The sequence below is a fragment of the Schistocerca nitens genome, chromosome 4 (assembly GCF_023898315.1).
Source record: "Schistocerca nitens isolate TAMUIC-IGC-003100 chromosome 4, iqSchNite1.1, whole genome shotgun sequence".
Taxonomy (NCBI): domain Eukaryota; kingdom Metazoa; phylum Arthropoda; class Insecta; order Orthoptera; family Acrididae; genus Schistocerca; species Schistocerca nitens.
The window spans coordinates 698,505,323-698,524,093 of NC_064617.1; the positions used below are offsets into that span (position 1 = coordinate 698,505,323).

General features: G+C 41.9%; 1 protein-coding gene across 1 annotated transcript in view; it reads left to right on the forward strand.

Moving 5' to 3' along the window:
* The window catches only part of LOC126252814 (UDP-glycosyltransferase UGT5-like), an 81,452-nt gene that overhangs the window by 23,362 nt on the left and 39,319 nt on the right, over positions 1-18,771 (forward strand). Inside the window, exon 2 of the mRNA XM_049953755.1 lies at positions 6,840-7,036. Coding sequence (XP_049809712.1) covers positions 6,854-7,036 — 183 coding nt within the window. The 5' untranslated portion in view covers positions 6,840-6,853. The remainder of the gene's footprint in view (positions 1-6,839; positions 7,037-18,771) is intronic.

An 18,771-nucleotide genomic window follows, 5' to 3' on the forward strand; every position in this document is an offset into this window, starting at 1 on the left:
TGCAAGCTGATTCCGCAACTGAATGATCAACTAACGTAAATCCACTCCAGTACATTAAGTCCAAGACCGGTTTCTGCCTTCACATCAGGCAATTTTCAAGGGACCTGAAAACTGTTGCGTAGAGAAGTAACGTCAGATTATTATAATTAACCTCAGACAAAGTGCAGCGAAGGAAGCTGTAATTTACCTTTTTACTATGATCGGTCTGAAACGAGAGAGCAAAGAGGGTCGTGAGGAAGACGTCAGCCAACTGCACGCTGACCGACCCCTCTCCAGGACGACAACGCGACGGCATAGCCCTCTATGCAAAGAGGACGTAAGCGCCGCGCCGACGGGTCGAGGCCCTTCTCTACAGCAGCATCAAGATTAGGCACTTAAAGACCAGCGACTTAGTAACTGTATATACTGATGGACATTTTTCCGACAGACGTCATGGACATCGAAGACCCCTAGAGGTCTCTACACCATCGCGCCGTAAGCTGTGGCGGCGCGCGCCTCCTGGCCCGCTTTTAGTGTGAGGGCGCCACAGTGGAACACGTGGTTCCAGCGGCCAATAGCGGCGCTCCCGATAGACTACTTAAAGCGCCTGCCTCTCGCTCAGCCGGCCAGTCTAATCTCGCGTACGTGTGTGGACACATCGCCTCACATTAGAAAGCTTACTTACTTTCTTGTTCTGTGTACGAGTGGACGTGTTTGTTAGGTTCCCTCGTGACTCCGTTGTTCGATCTTGTTGTTCGTTCTGTCCTTCGTTGCTCGTGTCCGTCCTCTTCCATTGTGTTGTTCTTGGGCCTCTCCGCGGGTCCCGCCGCGCTTTCCGTCATTTCAACCCCGCGACCACCCCGGTCGCAGTTACAACAATTTTTGATTTTGTCTCTCGCCCTTAGCTTGCGACACGTATGTTTAACACAAGGTTAAGAATTGTGATCGTTTCCTTTTGTAATAAAATTCATTAATACGATTTGCTTGAATCGTTGTCTAGCGATCCGAGAAAGCAGGCTCCTAGACACCCTATCTTTGACAACTAAGCAGGGTACAACATTTTTTCAACTACGAACATTGAACAGTTTTTTTTTGTTTTTTAAATCTAGCTCCAATAAAAAGAAAATTCGACCTTTTTAATCTAGTTAATTCAGCGTCATTTCTCATTACCAATTTCTGAATAAAAGTAATACATATGTTACCTATTTTAATTGCTAATGTAGAATAGAGCAACGTGATGGTGTAAAAACAAAATTCCTTGGCGTGAGTCTTGCTCACTATCGATTCCTCGCCGACAGCGCGAGGCTACATCTTTGGCGGTCGCTAAGCAACGTCATTTCTGACGTCTTGCGAGACTGTGCACGCGTGACCGGCCGCGCTGACTTAACACGGTGCTGCTCTCGGTCAGTTCCGTCTTGCTGCTAGCTGAAGAAGGAAATTCCTGACAAGGGAAACTCCCAATCGCTCCTCACTCAGACTTAGAGGTAAGAGGGCCCAGTGGACAGCCCATCAAAAAGTAAACACGTATCAAACATGAAAACACGAAGAAGGTGTTACCAACTATGAAAAAAATTCAAAATAGGAACAGTGAACGGTCCAAGCAAAAGAAGGGCAGCATAGGGCGGCCTTAAGGAGCAACGGCGTCGTGGGTTACGGTGCTTGACTGCCAAGTGGGCGAGCCGTGATAAACGTTCCTCGCGCCAATTCTTTTTTTTTTTCCGCTGTTCGCTGTATTCAAATTTGTGACTGTGTCGTGGCGTAACGCCCGTTTGCAACAGGAAGATGTAAGGAAGGAACCTATAATGACAGTTGATTCTGCACAACTTCTCTATTAGCAGCTGACATGAAGTGGCAATCGAATGGTAACCGCAGACATTTGATGACAAGGCGACAAGTCAACCGAATCCTCCACCGTGAAACACGTCTGGTGTGCCACACACGGCGTGTCATATGATAGGAATCTCTTAACGACGGACCTAATCTGTACGCCTGGCAAGTGGGTGAGATATGCCTCCTTGCCTGACTCAGGTGTTCGTATGAATGTGAATGTAATCACTCCCAGTGAAATGATGAAAACATAATAGTTTGTTACGTAAGCTGCATCAAATGAACGAAACAGTTTCAGAATCACACAGCTTCCCTGTGCTCTGTCAAAACATACGTTTTTAACGATTTAGAAGTTGTGTTCCGTTTTCGAAATTTTGACTCTTGAATTCCTTTGTTGAAACACCCGTTTACTTGTTGTTTTCATTTCTGTGAGACGTCTATGTGGTATCTCACCTGCTCTCGCTATTTGTCACGTTTTTCATTGCGGCGGTAACGTGTTCTTACCACATAACTCATATTTATAATCAATTTATAGGATGACAACTGCCAAGACTACACGAAAACAACATTTCAAAGACCGAACAGAAAGTTCATAAGGCTGCGAAAAAAAATTAAGATAAATGGCAGAGACAGTTCTGAACACGGCTCGTCCGCCTCACAGTCCAACACTGTGTCCACTTAACCATAACGCCGTCGCTCTGGCAGTCCGCCCTACATTGCACTGCTCGCCCGTGGACTGTTCACTTTTTCTATTTTGCTTTTTCTCACAATTCAATACACCTTCTTCCTGTTTTCATGCTTGATCTGTGTTCAGTTTTTAACGGGCTAAGCACTGGGACGTCTTACCACTAAATCTGACGGGAATGCGATGGGGAGTTCCCCTTGTGAGTAGCTAAAAGTGGTGGTTCCGCGGGGCTATAAACGTAAGAGCATTTCTCGGTGTTGCGCTGTCTTGTGAGCGGGGCGTGGATTGCTAAGCTCACTTGTCTGAGAAACACGGCTTTCGAGTTCCAACACGGCCTTTGCTGTTCGGTCAGTGGGTACATGGACAGAGTGCAGCAGCAGACGCATATGGTTGTGTTTGGCGGGCATCTTGCTTGACCTGTGGCGTGCTTTACGCTCAGTGGCTAAGCGTACCCGCTTCAAAAAATGGCTCTGAGCACTATGGGACTCAACTGCTGAGGTCATTAGTCCCCTAGAACTTAGAACTAGTTAAACCTAACTAACCTAAGGACATCACAAACATCCATGCCCGAGGCAGGATTCGAACCTGCGACCGTAGCGGTCTTGCGGTTCCAGACTGCAGCGCCTTTAACCGCACGATACCCGCTTCCAAAGGCCGTGTACCAGTAGCGTTATTGGGTTCGTTTACCGACGTGCAATGGCAGCATTGCCTTTTAGCGTGTATGTGTTTACCAACTGTTTGTTAGATGTGTACAGTGCACGGGAAAGCTCAAGTTTCCAGTGTTGCACCATTTTTTTTCGTCTTTTTCTACCGAGCGCAGTGAACTGGTCTATGTTGGGCATATGTGCGTTTGCTGGACGAGGTGAAGTGGTTTTGTTAACAATCAGCTAGTTAGTTTTTCGGGTTCTAAGTCATTGGTACCTTCTTTGATCTGTTGTTTTTTATTTAAATATTGTTTAAATTGAAAAACACTTTTACTGTAATTTTTTGCCCAATAAAAGCCATTTTAATTGTTTTTGGTGTGAAGCGGGTATTTGCTTGCCGTTTACGATTACTGGAAAGATATTTTTGAAGATCAGCATTTTGAGCACACTCTTTCGTGCAAATACTTGAGCCGCATCTTTTTTTTAATTGTATTGCGCCCACTTGTTCTTATAGCCATTGGTTATGACGGATCACTGATTGATTTGACCCGATTCTTAAACGTTCTTGAATGCTGCTTCTCGTAGGAAGTCTAATGTATATTTTTTCTCTGTTTTCTTGAATGCTGCTTCTCGTAGTATGTTTAATGTATATATGTATATAGTATGTTTAATATATATATATATATAAATATATATATATATATATATATATATATATATATATATATATAATCTAATATAATAATATAATAATATAATATAATATAATATATATGTATATATATATGTATATATGTATATAGTATGTTTAATGTATATATTTCTCTCTGTTTTAATATTGTTGTTCTAGTATAGATTAAACCAAGGGCAGCAAAGAATAAAACTAATTACATTTCAACTATACGTACTTTCTGTGATTATGTTACTGATGTCTCAACGTTTATGAACTGTTGTTCATTTGATTAAATACTCTTCTAATAGAGAAATCTTTTTGGTAATTATTATCACTCACTAGCTACTATTCTCAATATCCAATTTTTTTAAAAATTCTTTGACCTGTAAGAGTCATTTATTCTAGTGTCACAAGATAGCGTTCTGCAATAAAAAGCGAAGTGGAATATCTGAAATTTTTTTGGAGTTAAACGTAACTGATATTTTCGAATAAATGTCTGCTCTGACGCAAGTGTCACTTTTCATTTTCCAGCATCTTACTGCTGTCAGCTCCCTGCTACCTGCCCCATTTTAGAGCGATAGCATACCGTGTGAGTAGTCTTTAATGAAATTTTTCAACTCGAAACTGTGAGATGAAATGGAAATGAAGCCCAAATATTATATATCTGCAGAAGAAACTCTTATCATAAGACCAAACTGAGCACACGTCTTAGATCTGAATGATAGTATTAGTTTCAATGTTTCTCTCAACTACTCGTATGGGCATCCAGATTAATGTATTCCGTAGGTTTCGTGAATCGTTTATCACGGACGCTGGGATAATTCACATGAAAAGATAACATTCGACTCTTTTGCCAAATGACGTCCAATTCTAGCTTGGATGTCGACGGGATACTAACTCTCAATATTCTTTTTTGCATATCGTGAAGGTCTGGTACTGGCGGGAGAAGTGATGGAAGTGTAGATTAGCCACAGCTAAGAGTTGTTTCCGTAAGAGTCAAAGAAACTGGTACACTTGGCTAATATCGTGTAAGGCCCCGCGAGCACGCAGAAGTGCAGCCACAGAACGTGGCATGGACTCGACTAACGTCTGAAGTAGTGTTGGATAGAATTAACACCTGAATCCAGTTGAGCTGTCCATAAATCATTAAGACTACAAGGGGTGGAGATTTCTTCTGAACACCACGTTGGATGCCATCCCACATGTTGTTGTTGTGGTCTTCAGTCCAGAGACGGGTTTGATGCAGCTCTCCATGCTACTCTATCCTGTGCAAGGTTCTTCATCTCCCAGTACCTACTGCAACCTACATCGTTCTGAAGCTGTTTAGTGTACTCATCCCTTGGTCTCCCTATACGATTTTTACCCTCCACGCTGCTCTCCAATAATAAATTGGTGATCCCTTGATGCTCAGAATATGCCCTACCAACCGATCCCTTCTTCTAGTCAAGTTGTGCTACAATTTTTTCTTCTCTCCAATTCTATTCAATACCTTCTCATTAGTTATGTTATCTACCCATTTAATCTTCAGCATTCTTCTGTAGCACCACATTTCGAAAGCTTCTATTCCCTTCTTGTCCAAACTATTTATCGTCCATGTTTCACTTCCATACATGGCTACACTCCATACAAATACTTTCAGAAACGGCGTCCTGACATTTAAATCTAAACTCGATGTTAACAAATTTCTCTTCTTCAGAAACGCTTTCCTTGTTATTGCCAGTCTACATTTTAAATCCTCTCTACTTCGATAATCATCAGTTACTTTGCTCCCCAAATAGCAGAACTCCTTTTCTACTTTAAGTGTCTCATTTCCTAATCTAATTCCGGCAGCATCACCCGATTTAATTCGACTACATTCCATTATCCTCGTTTTGCTTTTGTTGATGTTCATCTTATATCCTCCTTTCAAGACATTGTACATTCTGTTCAACTGCTGTTCCAGGTCCTTTGCTGTCTCTGACAGAATTACAATGTTATCGGCGAACCTCAAAGTTTTTATTTCTTCTGCATGGAATTTAATACCTACTCCGTCCGTCCCACATAGGCTCGATAATGTTTATGTCTATGGAGTTTGGTGGCCAGCGCAAGTGCCTAAACTCGGAAGAGTGTACCTCGAGGTCATTCTATAGCAATTTTGGAAGTGTGGCCTGTCGCACTGTGATTCTGGAATTGCCCAAATCCGCCAGAATGCACAATGGACATGAATGGATGCAGGTGATCAGACAGGATGCTTCCGTATGTGTCACCGGTCAGAGTCGTATATAGACATCCCATATGACTCCAACATCACACGCCCCACACCATTACAGAGCCTCCAGCAACTTGAACAGTCCCCTGCTGACATGCAGGTTCCATGAATTCGTGAGGTTGTCTCCATACCCTTACACGTCCATGCGCTCGATACAATTTGAAACGAGACTCGTCCGACCAGGCAACATGTTTCCAGTCATCAAGAGTTAAATGTCGGCGTCGACGGGCACAGGCGAGGCACAAAGCTTTGTGTCGTGCAGTCACTTGTTGATGTCCCAGCATTGAAATCTGCAGCAGTTTGAGGAAGGGTTGCACTTCTGTCAAGTTGCAGGATTTTTTTTCCGCCTCGACGATGTCGGAGATTTTTTGTTTCACCGGATTCCTGATATTCACGGCACACTCGTGAAATGGCCGTACGAAAAAATCCCCACATCATCGCTACCTCGGAGATGCTGTGTCCCACCGTTCGTGCGCCGACTGTAACACCTCGTTGAAACATACTTAAATCTTGATAACCTGCCATTGTAGCAGCAGTAACCGATCCAACAACTGCACCAGACACTTGTTGTCTTAGACGTTGCCGACTGCAGCACCGTATTCTGCCTGTTTACATATCTCTGTACTTAAATATGTATGCCTACACCAGTTCCTTTGGCACTTTAGTGTATAATATGCCATGGACTGTCCAGAATGACAGCAATGCTGCGTGTTGGGTTTAAGTTATCCCTCCGTATCGCAGACCAGTACTGTGCTGTGATGTAGTCCTTGTATCTGCCCGCAGTTCGCAGTTTCACGATGAGCGCCCCTGTGACGCTGGTTCTGGTACTGATGCTGGCAGCTGGAGTGAGCCACTCAGCTAAGATTCTGGGCATCATCCCGACGCCGTCCGTCAGCCACCAGCTGCCTTTCCGACTGATAGCCCTCGAGCTCGTCAGGAGAGGTCACCAGGTCACACTAATGACTACAGACCCCATAAAAGTAAGTAGATCTCTGGCTGTATCTAAGATACCATTGTCTTAATACTGGAAGATGGAATCTTCATTTTAAAATACAGGTTTATGCCGTATGGAGTACAGGTTTCTTCACTGAAGGGTATTAGTTGGGACCGCAGGAATTCTGTGAACAGCCTACTGAACTATCTACAGAACGTTAGCAATGTAGATGAAATTTCTCGTCTGTTACGGCATGCGATGAGAAGACTCTTTTCATGAGCAGTTGTCCTTGATCAGCAGTTACCTGATTTCTTAGTTTCCTCGCTGCCGTTAATAACACAAAAAAAGCGAAATCACGCATTTATGCTCAAGGGTCCACTCATTCTTTGTGACTTATTGCTGCTTCCTTTCTTGTCATGACATCAGTGGATGCCAATATTCGAGAAGCCTATACAGGGTGATTATAAATGAAGTTAAACTTTCAAACCATTGCAAAAATAACACCTCTGGTCGGAATTACGTCAAATTGCAACGGAATATTATCGGAGAAGGGGGAAAACGTATGACAGAAATGGTTCAAATGGCTCTGAGCACTATGGGACTTAACATCTGAGGTCATCAGGCCCCTAGAATTTAGAACTACTTAAACCTAACTAACCTAAGGACATCCCACACATATATGCCCGAGGCGGTCGTGCAGTTCCAGACTGAAGCGCGTAGAACCGCTCGGCCACCCGGTCGGCTAAACGTGTGACAGAAGAAAAATAAATAGTAACAGAATGTAGTAATAGATGGCGCTGTAAGTATCATAATGTAATAGTTGTCGACCACAAGTAACAAATGAATCATACAACTATGCCTAAGGTTTACGTTTGACGTTAAACAAAATGTACTACTCAGTGTGCTTGGTGTACAGGTGTGACACTGTTAGTTACGCAAGTCCATCCGCCACGGCAAGGTCATATCACATCGGATGGGAAAAATAGGTTTTTAACTGGCCTGAGGCCAAAAACCGGATAAGAGGCATCAATCACATCGGTTTTTAATTGTCCTGAGACCAAAAACCGCATAAAAAGCATCAGTCAAAATCAAATCAGATTATTAATTTCTGTGTGACTGGCGCAAAACATGTTCAATATGCTGTACACCGTTTTCTGCAACAAGATGTAGTCGAGGAACAGCATATTCCACAACTGATCGAAGTGTTTCCGGATTAGCGTTCAGAATGTGTTGCGCAATACGTGCCCTCAATGCAGCAAAGCTTGCAATCGGAACACTGAACACAACATCTTTCAGGTATCCCCACAGCCAGAAGACACACGGATTAAGATCAGGTGGTCGGGATAGCCAGGCTGTAGGGAAATGGTGGCTCATAATTCTAGTACTTTCGAAATGGCGCTTCAGCAGCTGCTTAACTGAATTTGCAATGTGCGGATGTGCTCCACGCTGTTGGAGAGCTGGAATGACATGGTTACGCAAAAGACACTCATAGCGATTACCAGTGACGGTACCGGAAGCACCTGCCTCTTCAAAAAAATATGGCCCTTTGATAAATGATGCCTTCAACCCGCACCAGACAGTGACCTTTTCAGGATGAAGTGGCAATGGTTGATTTGTGTGTGTGTGTTTCCGTTTCACATATTCGACAATTCTGTGTATTGACATATCCTGTCACATGGAAATGGTCTTCTTTGTCCGCAAAATCTTCCACGGCCAATCATTGTCCACTACCACGTGAGCAAGATATTCTAAAGCAAAGGTCTCTCCTGCTGGAAGGTCAACGCAAAGCAACTCGAGCACATGGGTAATTTAGAGTGGATAGCAAAGAAGGATGTTTCGTAGGATTTCACGCACTGTGACCACAGGTATGTCCAATGTTCGGGCAGTTCTCGGTGCACTGCACGTTTGCACACCACCACTCGTCTCCTCCTGCATTGCTGTGGCCACTGTTGCCACTGATGTCGGATCAATTCGTTTCCTCCCTCTACCGGCCGGCCGAAGTGGCCGTGCGGTTAAAGGCGCTGCAGTCTAGAACCGCAAGACCGCTACGATCGCAGGTTCGAATCCTGCCTCGGGCATGGATGTTTGTGATGTCCTTAGGTTAGTTAGGTTTAACTAGTTCTAAGTTCTAGGGGACTAATAACCTCAGCAGTTGAGTCCCATAGTGCTCAGAGCCATTTGAACCATTTGAACCTCCCTCTACCAGGTTGCACACCAGAACAGCCCGTCTTTTCGAATTTCCGAATGATTTTCTCCAGACCCACAGCAGTCATTGACCAACGCGTTTTTTCAAACCCTTCAGTGTCCGGAACTTCTGCAGAGCGACGTATGCACAGTCATCATTCTTGTAATACAGCTTTACATGCAGAGCGCTGTCCTGCATTGGGGCAGTCATGGCGAACGCCACAGACGCGAAAGGAGGAAAAGTTGTGTACCAGGCATGTTTACACCAACTTCAATGGCTCTTGCGCCTGACAGGTGTTTTCATTTACGTATTCTAACACATACAGCGCCATCTAGTGATCAATTTTCACACTATTTTTTTTCTTCTGCCATACATTTACCCCCTTCTCCGATAACATTCCGCTTGCAATTTGACGTCATTCTGACGAGTGGTGTTATTTATATAGCGATTTAAAAGTGTAACTGTAATTATAATCACCTTGTATATTTATTATATTACTCTCCTGATCTCCAGAATTGCTAGTCTTTCATTATCGAGTAGACACCGATCAAATACCGCACTCCCACTTCTTACAGTGTTGAAGATCGAAACTGCATTTTCTGATAAGCTGTACTTTTTGAGAAATAGGTCAAACTTCAGCCTGTTACCGAGAAACTGCTGCTGCTGTTATCAGCTGAGATGCTGTCATACAATTATAAACTTTTATTGCAATTATACTGAGATATAAGTCCACTGAAATATCTTATTCGCCTAACTATCTATGACCAGTCGATGAATTTGCAGAGTGAGGTGCACTGAAAACACACAGACGTTATTAACTGTATAGTGCTCAACGAATAAAGCCGACGTCTTGTTGTTATTGTGGTCCTCAGTACAAAGAATGGTTTGATGCAGCTCTCCATGTTACTCTATCCTGTACAGGCCTCTTCATCTCCTAGTAAATACTGCAACCTACATCTTCGTGAATCTGTTTACTGTATTCATCTCTTGGTCTTCCTCTACTATTTATAACCACCATGCTTCCCCTCAGTACTAAACTGGTGTTCCCTCGATGTCTCAGAATGTGTCCTTCCAACCGATCCCTTCGTTAGTGAGCTTGTACCACAAATTTCTTTGCTCCCCAATTCTATTCAGTACCTCCTCATTAGTATCGTGATTTATTCATGTCATCTTCAGCATTCTTCTGTAGCACCGTAATTCAGAGGCTTCTATTCTCATGTTGTCCTACCTGTTTATCGTCCATGTTTCGCTTCCATACATGGCTACACTTGATACAAATACTTTCAGCAAAGACTTCCTAATACTTAAATCTATACTCGATGTTAACAAATTATTCTTCTTCAGAAACGCATTCCTTGCCATTGTCAGTCAACATTTCGCAGCCTATCTACATCGACCATCATCAGTTATTTTGCTGCCTAAGTCGCAAAACTCCTTTACTACTTTCAGTATCTAATTTCCTAATCTAATTCCCTCAGCATCAACTGATTTAATTAGATTACATTTCATTATCCTCGTCTTGCTTTTGTTGATGTTCATCTTATATCCTCCTTTCAAGACACTGCCCATTCCGTTCAACTGCTCTTCCAAGTTTTTTGCTGTCTTGACAGAATTACAGTGTTGTCGGCAAACCTCAAAGTTTTTAGTTCTTCTCCATGGGTTCTAATTCCGACTACAAATTTTTCTTTTGTTTCCTTTACTACTTGCCCAATATACAAACTGAATAACACCAGGGACAGGCTACAACGCTGTCTCACTCCCTTCTCAACCATTGCTTCCCTGTCACGCGTCTCGACTCTTTATAACTGCCATCTAATTTCTGTACAAAGTATAAATTACTTTTCGCTGCCATATTTTACCCCTAACACCTTTAGAATTTGAAAGAGAGTCTTGTAGTCAACATTGACAACATGTTTCTATAAGTCTACAAATGCTATAAATGTAGGTTTCCCTCTCCTTAACCTATCTTGTATCAGAAGTCGCAGGGTCACTGTTATCTCGCGTGTTCCTGCATTTCTCCCGAATCGAAACTGAATTTACTCGAGGTCTGCTTCTACCAGTTTTTCCATTCGTCTGTAACGAATTTATGTTAGTATTTTTCAGTCGTGACTTACCTAACTGTTTATTCGCTAATTTGCACATGTGTCAGCACCTACTTTCTTTGGAATTTGATATTCTTCTTAAAGTCTGAGGGTACATCGCCTGCCACATACAAGTTGTTCACCAGATGGTAGAGTTTTGTCAGGGCTGGCTCTCCCAAGGCTATCAGTAGCTCTAATGGAATGTTGTCTACTCCTGGGGTCCTGTTTCGAGTTAAGTCTTTAAGTGGTCTGTCAAATTCTTCACGCAGTATCATATCTCCCATTTCATCTTCATCTACTTCCTCTTCCATTTTCATAATATCGCCCTCAAGTACATCGCCCTTGTATAGACTCTCTATATATTCCTTCCACCTCACTGCTTTCCCTTCTTTGCTTAGAACTGGTTCTCCATCTGAGTTCTTGATATTGATACAAGTGGTTCCCTTTTCTCCAAAGATCTCTTTAATTTTCCTGTAGCCAGCATTTATCTTTCCCCTAATCATATATGCTTCTAAATCCTTACATTTGTCCTCTAGCCATTCCCGCTTAGCTATTTTGCACTTCCTGTCAGTCTCATTTCTGAGACGTTTGTATTCCCTTTCGCAAGTTTCATTTACTGGATTTTTGTATTTTCGCGTTTCAAAAATTAAATTTAATATCTCTTGTGTTACCTAAGGATTTCTATTAGTCCTCGTCTTTTCACCTACTTGATCCTCTGTTTTCACTATTTCATCCCTCAGAAGTACCCATTCTTCTTCTACTGTATTCCTTTTGCCCGTTCTTGTCAATCATTCCCTAACGCTCCCTCTGAATCTCCCTACAATCTTCTGCTCTTTCAGTTTATCCAGGTCCCATCTCCTTAAAATCCTACCTTTTTGCAGTTTCTTCAGGTTTAATCTACAGTTCATAACCAATGAATTGTGGTCAGAGTTCACATCTGTCCCTGAAAACGTCTTATAATTTAAAATCTGGTTCCGAAATATCTCTATCTTACCATAATGTAATCAATCTGAAACCTTCCGGTGTCTCCAGGTCTCTTCCATGTATACAGCCCTCTTTCATGATTCTTAAACCAAGGGTTAGTTATGATTAAATTATGCTCTGTGTAAAGTTCTACCAAAAGGTTTTCTATTTCATTCCTTTCCCTCAGTCCATATTCTCCTACAAATTTTCCTTCTCTTCCTTTTTCTTCTATCGAATTCCAATCTCCTATGACTGTTAAATTCTCGTCACTCTTGACTATCTCAATAATTTCTTTTATGTCGTCGTACATTTCTTCAATCTCTTCATCATCTTCGGAGCTAGTTGGCTTGTACTACTGTGGTGGGTGTGGGCTTCGTGTCTATGTTGGCTACAATAATACGTTCACTGTGCTGTTCGTAGTTGCTTACCCGTGTTCTTATTTTTTTAATCATTGTTAGACCAACTCCTGCATTACCTCCATTTGATTTTGTATTTATAACCCCGTATTCACTTGACAACAAGTCCTTTTCCTCCTTCCATCTAACTATATCTAACTTTAATCTATCCATTTCCTTTTTTCAATTTTCTTACCTACCTGTCCGATTAAGCGACCTGACATTCAACGCTCCGATCCGTAGAACGACAGTTTCGTTTCTACTGATAACGATGTCCTCCTGAGCAGTCTCCGGCTGGAGATCCAAATAGGGTGGGGGACCATTTTCTTCCGGAATATTTTACCCAAGAGCATGTCATCATCATTTAATCATATAGTAGAGTTGCATGCCCTCGGGAAAAATTACGGTTGTAGTTTCCCTTTGCTTTCAGCCGTTCGCAGTACCAGCACAGCAATGCCGTTTTGGTTAGTGTTACAAGGCCAGATCAGTCAATTATCCAGACTGTTGCCGCTGCAACTACTGAAAAGGCTGCCCCTCTTCAGGAACCACACTTTTGTCTGGCCTCTCAACAGATACCCCTCCGTTTTGGTTGCACCAACAGTACGGCTGTCTGTATCTCTGAGGCACGCAAGCCTCCCCACCAAAGACAAATTGCATTTACAGTCATTAATTTCGGGAGGAGATGTGTAGCTGTCTTAAATCCTATATAACAACCTCGAAATATTGTATGTTTGTAAAATCAATTGCAGCATCAAGCACCTTATAGAGCATGTAGATTCTTTTACAAATATGTGTGTTTATCTCTCGGACGTGATTAATTGTTATAATATTTCAAATTTCGGATCATAGACAGGGGAAGTTGCTTACTCATGTTGTATGTAATTACAATAGTTTGGTTTCAAGGTTTCCATAGGAAGTACGACGTCAGTTTCTTTTTTACTGTATTTTAAACGCATTTTGATGGTTATTACATTGTTAAATTATACTTCAATGTGATTCCTTTCGATAATTTGTTGATTTGTCTCTCAAGCTTCAAATTGTCAGTCTTTTAATTTCTGAAAAGGCTGCCCCTCTTCAGGAACCACACTTTTGTCTGGCCTCTCAACAGATACCCCTCCGTTTTGGTTGCACCAACAGTACGGCTGTCTGTATCTCTGAGGCACGCAAGCCTCCCCACCAAAGACAAATTGCATTTACAGTCATTAATTTCGGGAGGAGATGTGTAGCTGTCTTAAATCCTATATAACAACCTCGAAATATTGTATGTTTGTAAAATCAATTGCAGCATCAAGCACCTTATAGAGCATGTAGATTCTTTTACAAATATGTGTGTTTATCTCTCGGACGTGATTAATTGTTATAATATTTCAAATTTCGGATCATAGACAGGGGAAGTTGCTTACTCATGTTGTATGTAATTACAATAGTTTGGTTTCAAGGTTTCCATAGGAAGTACGACGTCAGTTTCTTTTTTACTGTATTTTAAACGCATTTTGATGGTTATTACAATGTTAAATTATACTTCAATGAGATTCCTTTCGATAATTTGTTGATTTGTCTCTCAAGCTTCAAATTGTCAGTCTTTTAATTTCTGTTCTATAAGGGACTTTTAATACTCTTTAATTTACTATCATATCGTTCATTACACATCCAAACGTATCTTCATCGTTTTTATTCATTTTTACTACGGAGTTACCTTGACGCTTTTTTTTTATTTTCGATGTTTATTTATTGATTTATTTATCCTACGAAGATTAGGGCAATAAGACCCTCCCCTACATCTAACAAGGCACCAGGACCTCTTAACTCTGGGGCATTGTACATATTTTACGTTACGTTCATTACGACATGCGATACTTGCAATTCGGCCCATTGGAATACAGGGTGGAATTGATTGATTGAACTTGGATTACCGGTCAGATAAGGAATACAAACGTCTCAAAAATGAGATCGACAGGAAGTGCAAAATGGCTAAGCAGGGATGGCTAGAGGACAAATGTAAGGATGTAGAGGCTTATCTCACTAGGGGTAAGATAGATACTGCTTACAGGAAAATTAAAGAGACTTTTGGAGAAAGGAGATCCACTTGCATGAATATCAAGAGCTTTGATGGAATCCCAGTTCTAAGCAAAGAAGGCAAAGCAGAAAGGTTGAAGGAGTATATAGAGGGTCTATATAAGGGCCATGTACTTGAGGACAATATTATGGAAATGGAAGAGGATGTAGATGAAGATGAAATGGGAGATATGATACTGCGTAAAGAGTCTGACAGAGCACTGAAAGACCTGAGTCGAAACAAGGCCGCGGGAGTAGACAACATTCCATTAGAACTACTGACAGCCTTGGGAGAGCCAGTCCTGACAAAACTCTACCATCTGGTGAGCAAGATGTATGAGACAGGCGAAATACCCTCATACTTCAAGAAGAATATAATAATTCCAATCCCAAAGAAAGCAGGTGTTGACAGATGTGAAAATTACCGAACTATCAGTTTAATAAGTCACAGCTGCAAAATACTAACGCGAATTCTTTACAGACGAATGGAGAAACTGATAGAAGCCGACCTCAGGGAGGATCAGTTTGGATTCCGTAGAAATGTTGGAACACGTGAGGGAATATTGACCCTACGACTTATCTTAGAAGAAAGATTAAGGAAAGGCAAGCCTACGTTTCTAGCATTTGTAGACTTAGAGAAAGCTTTTGACAATGTTGATTGGAATACTCTCTTTCAAATTCTGAAGGTGGCAGGGGTAAAATACAGGCAGCGAAAGGCTATCTACAATTTGTACAGAAAGCAGATGGCAGTTATAAGAGTCGAGGGGTATGAAAGGGAAGCAGTGGTTGGGAAGGGAGTGAGACAGGGTTGTAGCCTCTCCCCGATGTTATTCAATCTGTATATTGAGCAAGCACTAAAGGAAACAAAAGAAAAGTTCGGAGTAGGTATTAAAATCCATGGAGAAGAAATAAAAACTTTGAGGTTCGCCGATGACATTGTAATTCTGTCAGAGACAGCAAAGGACTTGGAAGAGCAGCTGAACGGAATGGACAGTGTCTTGAAAGGAGGGTACAAGACGAACATCAACAAAAGCAAAACGAGGATAATGGAATGTAGTCAAATTAAGTCGGGTGCTGCTGAGGGAATTAGATTAGGAAATGAGACACTTAAATTAGTAAAGGAGTTTTGCTATTTGGGGAGCAAAATAATTGATGATGGTCGAAGTAGAGAGGATATAAAATGTAGACTGGCAATGGCAAGGAAAGCATTTCTGAAGAAGAGATATTTGTTAACATCGAGTATAGATTTAAGTGTCAGGAAGTCGTTTTAGAAAGTATTTGTATGGAGTGTAGCCATGTATGGAAGTGAAACATGGACGATAAATAGTTTGGACAAGAAGAGAATATAAGCTTTCGAAATGTGGTGCTAAGGAGAATGCTGAAGATTAGATGGGCAGATCGCATAACTAATGAGGAGGTATTGAATAGAATTGGGGAGAAGAGGAGCTTGTGGCGCAACTTGACTAGAAGAAGGGATCGGTTGGTACGACATGTTCTGAGACATCGAGGGATCACCAATTTAGTATTGAAGGGCAGGATAGAGTAGCTTGGAGAGCTGCATCAAACCAGTCTCAGGACTGAAGACCACAACAACAACAACGATAACATTCATAAACAACCTCACACAGACACAGATTTGACTTGACCAGAACAATGGTACAATCACACGATTCAGTAACATATCTTTTTCGAAGACCAACTACTAATACAGAAATAAAACTAAATGAATTTGAACAACAGTATAAGAAAACGAGCCGGTGTAAGGCAACTTCATACATATATTGGGTAAAAAGATCAAATAATTACCTTAAGTACTGTCACAATTAAGAACATTAATGTCCCTCTTGAAGGACCATGAAAACTCAAATCGCTCTCTATTAAGGCCTTGCACCAGTTGAGGAGGTTGGATAGGAAACAGGGTTCCCTACGTGGAAACATGCTGAATATTCTCTCAAGATCGTAGACTTATTAAACTTCGTCATAGTAAGAGCTGTCTTAACTTGGTACTGAAAAGATATACGTTGATAAAACTTTAATTCAGTTAATCAGGCGATATACTACGAGTATTCTTTACAAAAACAGAACACACAGGATCAAGTCCCAGCAGAAATAAAATTAATGTACAATAGAATGATACAATCAATCGGCAACTATTAACTTTCAGTTATGTTTTAAAAGAGAAGAGTTTCATTGAGTTCCTGTGCATCAAACAATGTAAGGCATTACAGCACTAAAACAAATCTCGATGGGTTATTAAAGGAAATTCTGAAGTAGTCACAAGGAATTTTTATCTTTAACGAAAAGCAATATGTGACCGCGTAGAGCCACTTTCAAGCACCTTTTTAGTGGTACATTCAGCTTTAATCATCGCTTTAGTAGTACGTTACAGGAGATAACAATATCTCTGAACTTCCAATCTAAGAGCAACATGCTGTTATTAACAAACTACTACTGATCATTGACAAATGGTTACACTAACACTAAGTAAGAACAAAGCAGTAAAATATTCTCGAAAACCTAAGCCCAGAAAATCTGTGTACCACCATACTACGATATCCAGCTCAATTAAACGTTACAGGACCAGAGACAGAATATGCACCATCTCGATAGCAGCTCGAGAGCAGGCAAACTCGTTGCAGGCCGCTTGCAGCTACACAATAATCCCGTGGTAGCACGGAAAACTAGTGCACAGAATATTATCAGGCTTCTACAGCAAACAGAGAAGTGGAATTAGTCAATTCAAATAACATACACTTCAGTGCTTGAGCCTAATCAAACGCTGCAGCGTGCACAATCTACGAAATAAAACAATCCAAATCGGTTCTTTCATAAATGTCATACTTGGTGGGAAAATATGCCAACCCTCCCAAAACAGCTTATTTCGAAATTTCAACCTGTAGCGAAGAAATATCGAAGCAGTCACTTGAACAGAGCGTGAGTTGAGGTTAATCCTAGCAGTTAAACGCTTGTAATGCCCACAAGGACAAAAATTCAAAACCCAGTGAGTCTAGCGAAGGCAGTGCTGTAACATGTCTAAAGAGCCACGACGCCATCACAATCTCCCAAAGTTCGAAGTTCTACCTCACCATAGAGACAACCGTCCAACTTTGGTACGGAATGTCTCACTTCTCACACGACGTCCGCACACTGCACGTCATCAGAACACCTCGTCTGGTGCAGCCCACGGTGCTCGCTCACTCCCGTCTTGCGCACCGGTCTCTCGTGACTGCCCCACGCAGAGCTGCTGCCGCCATCTTGCGACGCGCTCTGTCCGGCCACCGCCTTTCGTTCAACGCACTGGTTAAGAGCCTTTTCCTCGTCACGGAGCATGCTCCCTCCAGCAACCATCCAGCGATGTTGCTGCACTTTAATAATAAATACAGCGATCTAGTTATTTGAAAGGATATATACTGAAGCGCCAAAGAAACTGGTACAGGCAAGCGTATTCAAATACAGAGACATGTTAACAGGCAGAAATCGGCGCTGCTGTCGGCAACGCCTATGTACAAGGTGTTTCAAAAATGACCGGTATATTTGAAACGGCAATACAAACTAAACGAGCAGCGATAGAAATACATCGTTTGTTGCAATTTGCTTGGGACAACAGTACATTTTCAGGCAGACAAACTTTCGAAATTACAGTAGTTACAATTGTCAACAACAGATGGTGCTGCGGTCTGGGAAACTCTATAGTACGATATTTTCCACATATCCACCATGCGTAGCAATAATATGGCGTAGTCTCTGAATGAAATTACCCGAAACCTTTGACAACGTGTCTGACGGAATGGCTTCACATGCAGATGAGATGTACTGCTTCAGCTGTTCAGTTGTTTCTGGATTCTGGCGGTACACCTGGTCTTTCACGTGTCCCCACAGAAAGAAGTCACAGGGGTTCATGTCTGGCGAATAGGGAGGCCAATCCACGCCGCCTCCTGTATGTTTCGGATAGCCCACAGCAATCACACGTTCATCGAAATATTCATTCAGGAAATTAAAGACGTCGGCCGTGCGATGTGGCCGGGCACCATCTTGCATAAACCACGAGGTGTTCGCAGTGTCGTCTAAGGCAGTTTGTACCGCCACAAATTCACGAAGAATG